Raw genomic sequence first — 17,002 nt, 5'->3', positions numbered from 1 at the left:
TATTATTTACAGAATTTTGTGTTGTTTGCAGTCATTGAAATTTTGAACAGTCTTTTCTATGAGCCCACACCCTTTTGAATGATAACGTTAACAGTTTCAATTGAAACACTTTGAATTAATTAATCAAATTACTTCTTACATTCGTACGGTTAGCAGTTGCATAATGGACTTCATATAGAGTATGAATAAGGTAAAATTAAATGGAACCTTTTTGTACATTAGTATAGATGTCCTTTGAAATATAATATATAACAGACATCTGAATTGGATTATGGTAAACATAAGTGGGAGGGGGGAAGAAGGGGTCTGTATGCAATCTACATGTCTAAGTAACTTGCTATTTTGCATTTGAGTTACACTAGCTACTAGTCTATTACGATTATTTTAGTATAGATTTCTTTATCAATCAATGAACTTTTATTCTGTAAAATGCAAGTTGTGTTGAATAACTGGCTATATTATCAATTACAGTAAGTAAAGTTAACCTTTTTACAGCAATGAAGGAAAGTTATTTAACAGAAGTATAAAGAAAATAGCGATCGCCAAATGTAAGAGGCCACACTAGCTTTAGTCAGATCACTACAAGCTATAAACACACGCTCATTTCTCTTTAGTATGAAATATAAATGAAACTACTTTTACAAAGCGTTATGATAATGTATATGACTAGGTCTTAGGATACTACATGTATGGTCTATACTTTGCTTTGACAATTACCATGTAATGAAAAGCTTAAGGAGATTACACAATGAAAAATGTTTGGTATCCCTCAAAGCTCTTGTGTGCATCAGGATCCCAGTCTAGTACCAGTCTTGGTTTTATCATTGAAGCTTTAGTCAGAGGTGTTACATTTCATGCCCTATTTTACTTTTAATTTCTTAAAATCTTCTTAAGTTTGTTTTCAGTTTAATTTGAAATAAAAAATACTCGAAAGAACCAGTAATATCCCTTTAACTATAACGGTCAGGGACTAATTTTCGTGTTTGCGTTAATGCAGGCGAAATTCAATATGAACGAATAAATAAAATCCCCATTTAATTTACATTAAAAAATATGCGAATTCATTTTCCACGAAAAAGCCGTTTTATCAAAACCGCGAAATTCAAGCCAGCAGAATTACATGATTTCATAGTATTTAAGATGTACCATGTACAGCATCTTAGTCTTATTGAAACAAACTTACAATCGAAAATGGAAATTACTTCTTAACCATTGGTCATCCATTTCTGTGTCGTTCCTTAACCTGTAAAATCATATGGCAGATTAAAGTCTTAGGCGGACATATATGAAAGTACAAAACCAAATTTTATTAACAAATTTTGACAGAAACTTGTCGGCTGCTCGTCACGTTTTGTTTATGATCGTGTTAAAACATCGTCTATTATATTATTGTAATAAATATATATTTTAAGAGGGTCGAGTCGATTTTTACTGCTGCTTACTTTAATTTGTATCAGACATTACAAAAAGTTATTGGACATGTAACATATTTTATGTCTAAAGTTTTAAGTACTTATTAACGGAAGTGTAGGCGTGAGGATTATCTGCATAACAAGTCATGAATGATTTGACAAAATACACAAACATTTCTCAAATATAGGGCTTCAAGTTATGTTAACTTATGTTAACGGCGGGTCTAACCAGTTACCAAATATAAGACCGAAAATAATAATTTTTCGTTAATTTATTGCAGTTTTGGATTTGTAATAATAAATCTGGAACATATATAAAAACAATAACAAAGAATCAATTAAGTATTACAAATACATTATATCAATTGTTCTGTTATGTGCGGTATATCAGTGTACATTTTGCTACAAGACCTTTTCCTGCAATGCACATTGAGTTAATATTTCTTTCCATAAATACACATTTTTCCCTGCAATACACATTATGTTGAAATATTTTGACACTTTTACAGTTACAGATATGGTATCTTGTTTAAAGTCTCACCCGAAAGACTTCAGCTCTTAGCCTTTACGCGAAACTGATTAAATGTACATGCAAAATTCCCAACAACACACGCACCTCGGAGAAGAATTGCATGTTGAATTGCATGTATACAATATCAGTTTAGATATAGAGGCTTTAAGCCATCTTGCAGGAAAAAAAAAGATAAATGATAATGTCATGCTAAGAAACAAAATGTGAAATAACATTAACATTTGACATAAAATGGTGGCTATTTACACATGACTTTGAAAGTCAAATAAACGTCAGATAAAAATTATCGAAGGATACAATACTTTGAATAAAAGCAATACCACAATGACCCAATGAATGTTTCTATTACTTTATCCTCTGGTAGCCTAATGCCAAGATTTAAAAACAGGCTTTAAGTGAAATAAGGTCTTACAAAAAGTAAATACTAGTACATTTGTATTTTATCCTTAATCCACTAGAATGATAGTATTCTGTCTTCTTGTATAATAACGATGCCCTGTTACAAACACAAAACAGACTGTAGTATCATTTTTAAATTTCAAGGTCCCTTTGACTGCTTTAAACATTCAAGAGTCACATTGTTTTAATTAGTGGTTCATTTCTTATACTTTGATTTACAGATTTAGGATCAATTTTACCTGGTCCAGTTGCACAAACAAGCATTATGTTATGTAAGGAAGATTTTACACGATACTGACTATACATGTCCATAATCTGAACATATGATCCCTAAACTTATTTATCCGAAATGATCATTTTTATCTGTATAAACCACAGACAATGAACTTGAGTACAATTATGGTTTAACTTTTTTCAGGATTTCAGAGAATGATATTGCTTGGCTCTTGGTATCGTTGAGCTATGCTAGTTTCCTCTTCGAATGTTATAGCGACTTCGAGTCTCAGCACGAGTTTTCACATAGTTTCTCCTGTATTCATCCTCATTGTCTAAGTGTTTGTTATTGTCATTTTGATAAACCATTGTTTGTTCCCTTTCTACATTTTCATCGTTGTCGGAAAAATTTATTTGCTGTCTCGTTACAAATGTATTTTCAATTCCATTTCCTGTTCTCCTGTTTGTGTGCTGAAGCTGCATATTACTTTTCTGCAATGGCTGTAATTGTTGCATTAAGCCATCATCCATCCTGTCGAAATATTCTTCACTGTACTCGGTTTGTCTTTCGAGGTCTCCATTAGTGTTAGTTGGTTGAGCTCGCATAATGTCTTGCTGTGTTAAGCGGTTTCCATTTCTTTCAAAGTATTTTTCATCATAAATAATTCTCCCATCCCCAAAATTTCCCATATTGTTTGTTGTTTGAATACCAAACCTTCGACTGTTAGCTTGTAGAGATCGCATATCATCCTGTGGGTAATTCTGCTGCGTCAAACTCTCTCCATTTCTTTCATTTTCGCTATATTTGTTTCTTCTATCAGCAATATTTCCGAAAATATCTGTCGCAGGGACTGGCATATTAGACCCCCGTAATTGTTGTGCACGGTTATTAAATCGATCTTCGTTACTGTCAGCCTGTTCGAAATAGTTTTCTTGATACCTGGTCTGCCTGTCATCAATATCTGCAAAGTTCTTATTTGACCTAGCCGGTATATTGCGATTTTCTCTTATCTCAAATTCGTTTTCTTCGTACATGTTTTGCCTTTTAGTGGGAGCTCCCATCGTTTTTGATGTTTGAGTGGGTATTCTTCCAGGATTGAAGTGTTGTGTTGTTTGTTGCGTTAAACGGTTTCCCATTTTATCGAAAATCTTCCCTTGATACCTATTACTCTCTTTAATAAGATGATCAAGATCCTGCCTACTTCTTGCAATGTTCCTCCTCACTTCATTCATTTGATCAAAGTTTTCAGATATCTCGTCGTCAAGCCTGTGGAAAAATATGAAACGTAAATTATTGTACCAAATAGGGGCATAGAAATAGATAAATAGAATTTTAGATGACTAAGGTGATTTATCAAGTATATTCCTATGAAATGGCAGTTTTGTTTTAAACAATGACATCGTACAGCAATTTTATCAAAAATATACGTGTTGAAATCTTATTTAAATTATGAAATATCTTAATGCGCCCTACTTATCTCACTGTTAAACAAATGAGACTATACGCGTAAGAATAATTCCTTTGCATCTGAACACATACCAATAATTTTATTCAACGACAAAGCACGATTTTTGGTACATTATTTCTAAATTATGTTCCGTCATTCCTATAACCTCATTTCAATTTCGGAAAATACTAATAACTAAAGGATACAACTTATATTGTATTATGACAATATGAAGACAATGAATTCATGAAATACATATTTAATAATATGTAATATTTCATAAAATTGCAACATAAAGCGACGTAAGCACACAAATCAGTCAAGATAGATTTAACCTAGAAGCAGAATATAAATCATCTGAGAAACAAATGGCTGGTAAATGCAATTCATGGTTAGACGCGTTTTAAGCTACGTTGCGAATGGGCAACACAAGTACACATGTCAATTATTTGCAAGTTTCAAATGTCCAAATATGTTTAACGTTAAAAAATGCAGAGGACTTTGATTGCAATTTTTATCTTTCATAAATATTTTGTATATAAAAATGAAAGAACAAGATTTTGATAATTATAATAGCAGTTTGTCGAAATACCAATGATTTTCTACTTTGTCTTTTGAAATTAAAAGGATGAGATGTTAGACGGACACGTGCACACTAACGGGCAGAGAGCTCAGCCCTTTCGAATGATCATTAGCATCTGCTGAAAAAATATATTCATTTTACGAGTTTAAAACCTTAGAATTAAATTGCAGGAGTATATTCTGAACGCGCACTAGTGCATTGTGTAAAAATTTTGACGTTTTTGCCTTGAAATGAAAATCTTTATAAGAAAACCTGCACTCATGCGTACATTTAGTAAAATATGAATAACCGGGAGCATTCAAAGATGTGGACTTATTTTAAGGACGCGGAGTTGATTGAACTAATGTTTCTGCATAAGAAACAAAATAAAGAAGTTAAAGATTCCTTGTCATCAATGAAATAAATTATAACTCACCTGTCGTCGTCCTCATTGTCACTGGAACCATCAGCCGTTTTCTCTAGTGAGTCATCCATTCTATCATCAAATTCCTCAAGCCTGTGGAAAAATATGAAACGTAAATTATTGTATCAAGTAGGGGCACAGAAATAGTTAAATAGAATTGTGGATGACTGACTGAGGTGATTTATCAAGTGTATTCCTATGAAACTGAAGTTTTGTTTAATACCATGACATCGTTCAGTAATTTTATCAAATTTTTACGAGATGAAGTCTTATTTAAGTTATCAAATATCCTAATATGCCCGTATTTATCTCCCCGTTAAACAAATGAGATTAGACGCATATGTTATTATTCAACATGCGCTATTTGGACGTCTCAATTATTATGTCACAGCGTCAAACGTCGCAGAGGCGCGCTTGGAAACAAACACAGACAAAATAGGAAAACTTTTGGTGAAAATCTGTAAAGATGAAGAAGATAACTTTTGAAAACATGATGAAATCGAAATTTTATATCTTAAATAGTAATTTACTCTTGAACGAAGTCATTGTTTTTCGATCAGATGTTTTTTATTATATCACGATTGCGCAGTCCTCGTGAGATAATACCTTCACATCTGAACTCAAAAAAAAATAATTTATTCAACGACTAATCACTATTATGGGTATATTATTTCTTAATTATGTTCCATCCTTCCTATAAGCTCATTTCAATTTCGTAAAAAAATCAAAACAACAGCATATAACGTATACTGCATTATGACGATATAGAAACGAATAATTCATGAAATACATGTTTTATGTGATATGTGATATGGCATAAAAATTGCAACAGTAGGCGACGAAAGCATCGCATATCAGTCAAGACAGATTTAACATCGAAACAGCATTTAAATTATATGAGAACAAATGACTTGTAAATGCAATTCATGTTTTGACACGTAGTAGGCTACGGTGCGAATGGACAACTTAAGTATACAGGTCAATTATAAAATGAATTATAACTCACCTGTCGTCGTCATCATCGTCAGAATCACTATCAGCTTTTTTCTCTAGTGAGTCTTCCTTTCTATCATCAGATTCTGCAGACCTGTGAAACATATGAAACGTAAATTATTGTACGAAATAGGGGCATAGTAATAGATTTATAGCATTGTAGATGACTGAGGTGATTTATCACGTATATTTCTATGAAATAGCAGTTTTGTTTAATACCACGACAAGGTACACCAATTTAATCAAATATACGCCCGTATTTATCTCACCGTTAACAAAATGAGATAAAAGCGCATGTTATTATTCCATACATGCGCTATTTGGACGTCTCATTATTCAAGCAATTCATGTTTTGACAAGTTGTAGGCTACGGTGCGAATGGACAACATAAGTATACAGGTCAATTATTTGCAAGTTTCCAATGTCCGAATATGTTTAACATTATAATTTTCAGAGGACTTTGATTGTAATTTTTATCTTTCGTAAATATTTTTAATACAAAAATGAATAAAAAGAATAAGTTTTTGATAATTATATTAGCTGTTTGTCGAAATTACTATGATTTTCTGTTCAGTCTCTTGTAATTAAAATGATTAGATTTTAAGACGCACACTTGCACACTAACGGGCAGAGAGCTCTTTCGAATGATCATTAGCTTCTACTGAAAAAATAACATATTCATTTTACAAGTTTCAGAACCTTCGAATTAAATTTCGGGAAGTACATTCCGAACGCGCACTGGTAAATTGTGTGAACATTTTGACTCTTTGCCCCTTATTGAAATGAAAAACATTATAAAAAACCTGCTCTCATTCGTACATTCAGTGATAATATGGATAACCAGGAACATTCATAGATGTCAACTTATCTTTCCAAGGACGTGGAGTTAACTGAACTAATGTATCTTCATAACAAACACAATAGAGAATACACAGATTCTTTCTAATCAATCAAATGAATTATAACTCACCTGTCGTTGTCATCATCGTCAGTGTCACTATCAGCTTTTTTCTCTCGTGAGTCTTCCTTTCTATCATCAGGTTCTTCAGACCTGTGAAAATATATGAAACGTAAATTATTGTACCAAATAGGGGCATAGTAATAGAGTTATAGCGTTGTAAATGACTTGGGGTGATTTATGAAGTATATTTCTATGAAATAGCAGTTTTGTTTAATACCACGACATCGTACGCTAATTTTATCAAAATTATATGAGTTGAAATCTTATCCAAGTTATCAAATATCCTAATACGCTCGTATTTATCCCCCTGTTAAACAAATGAGATTAAAAAGCGCATGTTATTATTCAACAAATGCGCTATTTGGACGTCTCAATTATTACGTCACAGCGTCAAACGTCGCAGAGGCGCGCTTGGAAACAAACTCAGACAAAATAGGCAAACATTTGGTGAAAATCTGCAAAGATGAAGAAGATAACTTTTGAAAACATGATAAAATCGAAATTATATATCTTAAATAGTAATTTGTTCTTGAACAAAATCGTTGGTTTTCGATCTAATGCGTTTCATTATATCACGATTGCGCAGTCCTCGTGGGCTAATGCATTCACATCTGAACTCCAAAAAATAATTTATTCAACGACAAATCAGTATTTTGCATGCATTATTTCTTAATTATGTTCCATCCTTCCTATAACCTCATTTCAAGTTTGTAAAATAATCAAAACAACAGCATATAATATATACTGCATTATGACGATATAAAAACGAAGAATGCATGAAATGCATGTTTTATATACGTGATATTGCATAAAACTGCAAAATTAGGCGACGAAAGCAGCACAGCAAATCAGTCAAGATATATCTAACCTAGACGCAGCATTTAAATCATCTGAGAACAAATGACTGGTAAATGCAATTCATGTTTTGACTCGTTGTAGGCAACGGTGCGAATGGACAACATAAGTATACAGGTCAATTATTTGCAAGTTTCCAATGTCCGAATATGTTTAACATTAAAAATGCAGAGGACTTTGATTGTAATTTTTATCTTTCGTAAATATTTTTAATACAAAAATGAAAGAACAAGTTTTTGATAATTATATTAGCTGTCTGTCGAAATTACTATGATTTTCTGTTCAGTCTCTTGTAATTAAAATGACTAGATTTTAAGACGCGCACTTGCACACTAACGGGCAGAGAGCTCTTTCGAATGATCATTAGCTTCTACTGAAAAAAAAACATATTCATTTTACAAGTTTTAGAACCTTCGAATTAAATTTCGGGAAGTACATTCCGAACGCGCACTGGTAAATTGTGTGAACATTTTGACTCTTTGCCCCTTATTGAAATGAAAAACATTATAAAAAACCTACTCTCATTCGTACATTCAGTGATAATATGGATAACCAGGAACATTCACAGATGTCAACTTATCTTTCTAAGGACGTGGATTTAACTGAACTAATGTATCTTCATAACAAACACAATAGAGAATATACAGATTCTTTCTAATCAATCAAATGAATTATAACTCACCTGTCGTTGTCATCATCGTCAGAGTCACTATCAGCTTTTTTCTCTAGTGAGTCTTCCTTTCTATCATCAGATTCTTCAGACCTGTGAAAATATATGAAACGTAAATTATTGTACCAAATAGGGGCATAGTAATAGAGTTATAGCGTTGTAAATGACTTGGGGTGATTTATGAAGTATATTTCTATGAAATAGCAGTTTTGTTTAATACCACGACATCGTACGCTAATTTTATCAAAATTATATGAGTTGAAATCTTATCCAAGTTATCAGATATCCTAATACGCTCGTATTTATCCCCCTGTTAAACAAATGAGATTAAAAAGCGCATGTTATTATTCAATAAATGCGCTATTTGGACGTCTCAATTATTACGTCACAGCGTCAAACGTCGCAGAGGCGCGCTTGGAAGCAAACTCAGACAAATAGGCAAACATTTAGTGAAAATCTGCAAAGATGAAGAAGATAACTTTTGAAAACATGATAAAATCGAAATTATATATCTTAAATAGTAATTTGTTCTTGAACAAAATCGTTGGTTTTCGATCTAATGCTTTTCATTATATCACGATTGCGCAGTCCTCGTGGGCTAATGCATTCACATCTGAACTACAAAAATTAATTTATTCAACGACAAATCAGTATTTTGCATGCATTATTTCTTAATTATGTTCCATCCTTCCTATAACCTCATTTCAAGTTTGTAAAATAATCAAAACAACAGCATATAATATATTCTGCATTATGACGATATAAAAACGAAGAATGCATGAAATGCATGTTTTATATACGTGATATGGCATAAAACTGCAAAATTAGGCGACGAAAGCAGCACAGCAAATCAGTCAAGATATATCTAACCTAGACGCAGCATTTAAATCATCTGAGAATAAATGACTGGTAAATGCAATTAATGTTTTGACACGTTGTAGGCAACGGTGCGAATGGACAACATAAGTATACAGGTCAATTATTTGCAAGTTTCCAATGTCCGAATATGTTTAACATTAAAAATGTAGAGGACTTTGATTGTAATTTTTATCTTTCGTAAATATTTTTAATACAAAAATGAAAGAACAAGTTTTTGATAATTATATTAGCTGTCTGTCGAAATTACTATGATTTTCTGTTCAGTCTCTTGTAATTAAAATGACTAGATTTTTAGACGCGCACTTGCACACTAACGGGCAGAGAGCTCTTTCGAATGATCATTTGCTTCTACTGAAAAAAAAAACATATTTATTTTACAAGTTTAAGAGCCTGCGAATTAAATTTCGGGAAGTACATTCCGAACGCGCACTGGTAAATTGTGTGAACATTTTGACTCTTTGCCCCTTATTGAAATGAAAAACATTATAAAAAACCTACTCTCATTCGTACATTCAGTGATAATATGGATAACCAGGAACATTCACAGATGTCAACTTATCTTTCTAAGGACGTGGATTTAACTCAACTAATGTATCTTCATAACAAACACAATAGAGAATATACAGATTCTTTCTAATCAATCAAATGAATTATAACTCACCTGTCGTCGTCATCATCGTCAGAGTCACTGTCAGCTTTTTTCTCTAGTGAGTCTTCCTTTCTATCATCAGATTCTTCAGACCTGTGAAAATATATGAAACGTAAATTATTGTACCAAATAGGGGCATAGTAATAGAGTTATAGCGTTGTAAATGACTTGGGGTGATTTATGAAGTATATTTCTATGAAATAGCAGTTTTGTTTAATACCACGACATCGTACGCTAATTTTATCAAAATTATATGAGTTGAAATCTTATCCAAGTTATCAAATATCCTAATACGCTCGTATTTATTCCCCTGTTAAACAAATGAGATTAAAAAGCGCATGTTATTATTCAACAAATGCGCTATTTGGACGTCTCAATTATTACGTCACAGCGTCAAACGTCGCAGAGGCGCGCTTGGAAACAAACTCAGACAAAATAGGCAAACATTTAGTGAAAATCTGCAAAGATCAAGAAGATAACTTTTGAAAACATGATAAAATCGAAATTATATATCTTAAATAGTAATTTGTTCTTGAACAAAATCATTGGTTTTCGATCTAATGCGTTTCATTATATCACGATTGCGCAGTCCTCGTGGGCTAATGCATTCACATCTGAACTCCAAAAAATAATTTATTCAACGACAAATCAGTATTTTGCATGCATTATTTCTTAATTATGTTCCATCCTTCCTATAACCTCATTTCAAGTTTGTAAAATAATCAAAACAACAGCATATAATATATACTGCATTATGACGATATAAAAACGAAGAATGCATGGAATGCATGTTTTATATACGTGATATGGCATAAAACTGCAAAATTAGGCGACGAAAGCAGCACAGCAAATCAGTCAAGATATATTTAACCTAGACGCAGCATTTAAATCATCTGAGAACAAATGACTGGTAAATGCAATTTATGTTTTGACACGTTGTAGGCTACGGTGCGAATGGACAACATAAGTATACAGGTCAATTATTTGCAAGTTTCCAATGTCCGAATATGTTTAACATTAAAAATGCAGAGGACTTTGATTGTAATTTTTATCTTTCGTAAATATTTTAAATACAAAAATGAAAGAACAAGTTTTTGATAATTATATTAGCTGTCTGTCGAAATTACTATGATTTTCTGTTCAGTCTCTTGTAATTAAAATGACTAGATTTTAAGACGCGCACTTGCACACTAACGGGCAGAGAGCTCTTTCGAATGATCATTTGCTTCTACTGAAAAAAAAAAATATTTATTTTACAAGTTTAAGAGCCTGCGAATTAAATTTCGGGAAGTACATTCCGAACGCGCACTGGTAAATTGTGTGAACATTTTGACTCTTTGCCCCTTATTGAAATGAAAAACATTATAAAAAACCTACTCTCATTCGTACATTCAGTGATAATATGGATTACCAGGAACATTCACAGATGTCCAACTTATCTTTCTAAGGACGTGGATTAACTCAACTAATGTATCTTCATAACAAACACAATAGAGAATATACAGATTCTTTCTAATCAATCAAATGAATTATAACTCACCTGTTGTCGTCATCATCGTCAGAGTCACTGTCAGCTTTTTTCTCTAGTGAGTCTTCCTTTCTATCATCAGATTCTTCAGACCTGTGAAAATATATGAAACGTAAATTATTGTACCAAATAGGGGCATAGTAATAGAGTTATAGCGTTGTAAATGACTTGGGGTGATTTATGAAGTATATTTCTATGAAATAGCAGTTTTGTTTAATACCACGACATCGTACGCTAATTTTATCAAAATTATATGAGTTGAAATCTTATCCAAGTTATCAAATATCCTAATACGCTCGTATTTATCCCCCTGTTAAACAAATGAGATTAAAAAGCGCATGCTATTATTCAACAAATGCGCTATTTGGACGTCTCAATTATTACGTCACAGCGTCAAACGTCGCAGAGGCGCGCTTGGAAACAAACTCAGACAAATAGGCAAACATTTGGTGAAAATCTGCAAAGATGAAGAAGATAACTTTTGAAAACATGATGAAATCGAAATTATATGTCTTAAATAGTAATTTGTTCTTGAACAAAATCGTTGGTTTTCGATCTAATGCGTTACATTATATCACGATTGCGCAGTCCTCGTGGGCTAATGCATTCACATCTGAACTCCAAAAAATAATTTATTCAACGACAAATCAGTATTTTGCATGCATTATTTCTTAATTATGTTCCATCCTTCCTAAAACCTCATTTCAAGTTTGTAAAATAATCAAAACAACAGCATATAATATATACTGCATTATGACGATATAAAAACGAAAAATGCATGAAATGCATGTTTTATATATGTGATATGGCATAAAACTGCAAAATTAGGCGACGAAAGCAGCACAGCAAATCAGTCAAGATATATTTAACCTAGACGCAGCATTTAAATCGTCTGAGAACAAATGACTGGTAAATGCAATTCATGTTTTGTAGGCTACGGTGCGAATGGACAACATAAGTATACAGGTCAATTATTTGCAAGTTTCCAATGGCCAAATATGTTTAACATTAAAAATGCAGAGGACTTTGATTGTAACTTTTATCTTTCGTAAATATTTTTAATACATAAATGAAAGAACAAGTTTTTGATAATTTAACAGCAGTTTGTGGAAATGCCTATGATTTTCTGCTCAGTCTCTTGTAAGAGTAAAATTGCAGAAGTACATTCTGAACGCGCACTGGTAAATTGTGTGAACATTTTGACTCTTTGCCCCTTATTGAAATGGAAAACATTATAAAAACCGGCACTCATGCGTACATTCAGTGATAATATGGATAACCAGGAACATTCACAGATGTGGACTTATCTTAAAGACGTGGAGTTGACTGAGCTAATGGATCTTCCTAACAAACACAATAGAGAATATAAAGAGTCTTCCTTATCAATAAAATAAATTATAACTCACCTGTCGTCATCATCGTCAGAATCACCATCACTTTTTTTCTCTAATGAGTTTTCCTTTTCATCATCAGATTCTTCAGACCTGTGGAAAAATATGAAACGTAAATTATTGTACCAAGTAGAGGCATAGTAATGAATTTATAGCGTTGTAGATGACTGAGGTGATTTATCACGTATATTTCTATCAAATAGCAGTTTTGTTTAATACCACAACATGGTACACCAATTTTCAAATATCCTAATACGCCCGTACATATCTCCCCGTTAAACAAATGAGTGTAAAAGCGTATGTTATTATTCAACAAATGCGCTATTTGGACGTCTCAATTATTACGTCACAGCGTCAAACGTCGCGCTGGGAAAGAAACTCAGACAAAAAAGGCAAATATTTCGTGAAAATCTGCAAAGATGAAGAAGATTACTTTTGAAAACATGATAAATTCGAAATTATATTCTTAAATAGTAATTTGCTATTGAACAAAATCATTGGCTTTCAATCTGATGCGTTTTATTATATCACGATGGAGAAGCCCTCGTGAGATAATACCTTCACATCTGAACTATAAAAAAATAATTTTATTCAACGACAAGTCACTATTTTGGGTATATTATTTCTTAATTATGTTCCATTCTTCCTATAACCTCATTTCAAGTTAATAAAATAATCAAAACAGCAGCATATAACGTATACTGCATAATGACGATATGAAAACGCAGAATACATGAAATACATGTTTTATATAATATGTGATATGGCATAAAATTGCAGCATTAGGCGACGAAAGCACAGTTAATCAGTCAAGATAGATTTAACCTAGAAGCAGCATTTATATCGTCTGAGAGAAAAAAAACTCGTAAATGCTGTTTATGTTTTGAAGCGTTGACGGCTACTATGCGAATGGTCAACGTGAGTATACAGGTCAACTATTTGCTAGTTTACAAGATCCAGTTATGTTTAACGTTAAAAAGACAGAGGACTTTGATTGCAATTTTTATTTTTGTATATAAGATGAAAGAACAAGTTTTTAATAATTATAATAGCACAGTCACAGTAACGGACAGAAAGCTTTTGAATGATAATTAGCGTCTGCTGAAAAAAAAACAACATTTATTTAACAAGTTTCAAACCTTAAAATTGAATTGTAGAAGTACATTCAGAACGCGCACTGGTAAATTGTGTGAACAGTTTGACGCTTTGGTCCCTTATTGAAATGAAAAACATGATAAGATAACCTGCACTCATGCTTACATTCAGTAAAATGTTGATAACCAGGAGCAGTCACAGATGTGGACTCATCTCACGGACGTGGTGTTGATTGAACTTCTGCATCTTCATAGCAAACACTATACAGAACTTAAAAATTCTTTATTATCCATTAATAAAATTGTAACTCACCTTTCGTCGTCATCGTTGTCATAGTCACCATCAGCGTTTTTCTCTAGTGAGTCTTCCATTCTATCATCAAATTCCTCGAATTTATCCTCCTGGTAATCATCGAAATCATTAAAATCATCCTCATTATCATCGTCGTCGTCATCAGAAATATACTGAGGTTCGGTAAAATCTCTTGGAGGAACTATTGGTGGTACAGGCATGTTATATACAACCGGAGCTTGGTATTCAGGTATGTTATTTACAATTGGAGGTTGATATTCAGGAAAAGCATTTACAGCCGGAGGTTGAACTGGAGGTCTGTCAAATACATCCTGTGGTTGAATCGGAGGTTCGAAAGTTCTAGGAGGAAGAGGTGCCGGTGGCGGTATGTAGGATCTTACAGGATATTGGGGTCTAGGTGGTCTGTAAGTTCTAGTTGGAGGCTGGGCTACAGGCCGTCTGTAAATTCTTGTTGGAGGCCGTCTAACCCTTGGTCTCGGGCGATTTGTTCCTGGAGGTGGTCGATAACCAGTTACAACGTTTCCTTGAAATTCTGGCCGTGGTAATCTGTACATAGGCGGAGATTGTGGTCTTGGATATTTAAAGGGAATCTTCGGTTTCGTAGAAATCTTTGGTACTTTGATGTATTTCACTTTCTTTATCACCATCGGTTTCATTTTATTGGAAAATGGTAGCCGTTTCATAAATAGTTTTTGTTTGACAACTGGAATTACCTTAAAGGGCCGCTTCATTTGTGTTGGAAACATTGGCAACAGTGGCTGACGGATAAAAGGCCCCATTGGGGGGTGCTGGTATATCATCATTGGTTTATGAAAAGGTTTCTGCAGTACAGGAGGAGGAAACACCTCTGGATGAAACGGTAGTTTTGCAAAAGCTGAAAGCAAAATATTTTTTGCATTGAAAAAAAAAATAACATGATAAAATCAAAGTGAAGCAAGTAAGGTCAGTACGTTAACATTTATTTTAATAGCAATAATTCAATATTAATTTAGGAAGCTATGAAGCTCGTTTACCTCCTCAGCACATAATAAAATCTTAAATGCATTGTGATATTAATTATTTCGAAGACTTTAAAATAAAATTCACAAAAATATTATATTTCTACTTTTATTTTAAATTTAATGTGATTAAATATATTTATTTATTTATGTTTAATTTTTGAGCTTAATATTTAAAAATGTCAAAAATATTGACGGTGCTAAAAAGTGCGATTATTTTCTCATTTTCATAATCCCAGTAGTTTAAAATCAAAAATAAATAAATAAAGTAAACCATACTTGCATAACTGCATGAAATCAGAGCGTTTATCTGCACAAACTGCACAAACGTTATCATATCCATGACTGTCAGTCACTATAATGTATGACCAGCCTCTTCAACTATATCTGCTTTATATATTTTCATCTAATTATACAACTATTTGATCAATCATTCACAAAGCATTTTTCTCCCCTTTTTATGAGGAATGTAAAATAAAACATAAAATATGATGATTAGAGAATAAAGCAGGTCTGCTTCCTGGCATAATTTAAAATTACCTTTGACCAAACACATGTCAATTATTTTTAGTGACGTATTAAATATGTGAATATATATTGCTGTAATTAACGGTAATCATTTGTGCATAACCCTCATTAATAAACTGTAAACTAAAGTATTTCCGCGATAGTGTATTTTTCGCGTAGCTTTGCAAAGAATTAGAAAATCGAATTGAGAACAGCCATAAGTTTGGAGCGGCATTATTTTCAGCAATACAACCAACGTTATGAAGCACGAATTCTTTACGAATTCGAACATTGTTCTGTACAAAATCTGAAAGGAAACGTATCTACGAAAATGACTCGCTAAACCAAAAAAGAAGTGACGCCCTTTAACGCGAGTAATTTTTTGTTTTAAAGTAGGAAATGGATAAATTCAATTAATCAAGTGTTTAAATTTAGGCATTAATGACAGACATTTGTAAGTTAAAACAAGGAAATAATTTAATGACAAAATTTGAATATGGCTAGATATTAAAAATGTCTTTCTATGCGTATTAATTAACACACAAACGATTTATTAAACTTCTCTTCGTAAAATATTTAAGTAATAATTTTGACGGTGGACGTTTTGGAATGGATATTAATCTGTTTAGCATAACTCTTGGACAAATAGTTGAAAAGTACTCTTCACACGGAACCAAAGATATCGTTATCACCTTATATAAAATTATATGATTTGTTAAATGCCGCTAGTTTTGATGTTATTTAGAATTATATTTCGTTATATTGCATCTAGTAGTTTCTCAACACTGATATAATTAAGTACCATCTTTGTCTTTAAAGCGAATGGATACGTTTATACCTAAACTTTGGACATAATAAACTAGATCACACGGTCAAAAAAATTGAAAAGCTTGTTAACATTTATGGCCCTGTCTTCATGAAACTTGGTCAGAATGTTTATCTGGATGATTCCTAGGCAAAGTTTGAAATTGGGTCATGTGGAGTCAGAAACTAGTTCACCACTAAAATCAAAGGAAAAGCCTGTTAACGCTATAGAGACCACATTTATAACCCTACCTTCATGAAACTTGGTCAGAATTATTTCATGATTCCAATGTAAAGTTTCACAGGTGAGTGATATAGGATCATCATGATCCTCTTGTTTAAGATCTTAATACTCAAGAATCATGCTTTT

At 32.6% G+C, this 17,002-nt stretch overlaps 1 protein-coding gene across 1 annotated transcript; it reads right to left on the bottom strand.

Annotated features, from left to right (window-relative positions):
* Window positions 1–1,672: 1,672 nt before the first annotated feature.
* LOC123536666 (uncharacterized protein DDB_G0283697-like) lies at window positions 1,673–15,795 on the bottom strand. Its single transcript, XM_045320011.2, has 10 exons — window positions 15,601–15,795; window positions 14,324–15,197; window positions 12,932–13,009; window positions 11,538–11,618; window positions 10,010–10,090; window positions 8,482–8,562; window positions 6,954–7,034; window positions 5,997–6,077; window positions 5,003–5,083; window positions 1,673–3,823 (listed from the first exon to the last, which is right to left on the bottom strand). Exons 1-10 carry the CDS (start codon window positions 15,662–15,664, stop codon window positions 2,809–2,811), a joined length of 2,517 nt encoding a protein of 838 aa, XP_045175946.2. The 5' UTR covers window positions 15,665–15,795; the 3' UTR covers window positions 1,673–2,808.
* Between the last annotated feature and the right edge of the window lie 1,207 nt (window positions 15,796–17,002).

This window comes from Mercenaria mercenaria, chromosome 17 (genome assembly GCF_021730395.1).
Source record: "Mercenaria mercenaria strain notata chromosome 17, MADL_Memer_1, whole genome shotgun sequence".
NCBI lineage: Eukaryota > Metazoa > Mollusca > Bivalvia > Venerida > Veneridae > Mercenaria > Mercenaria mercenaria.
This window is presented reverse-complemented; position numbering and strand designations above follow the sequence as displayed.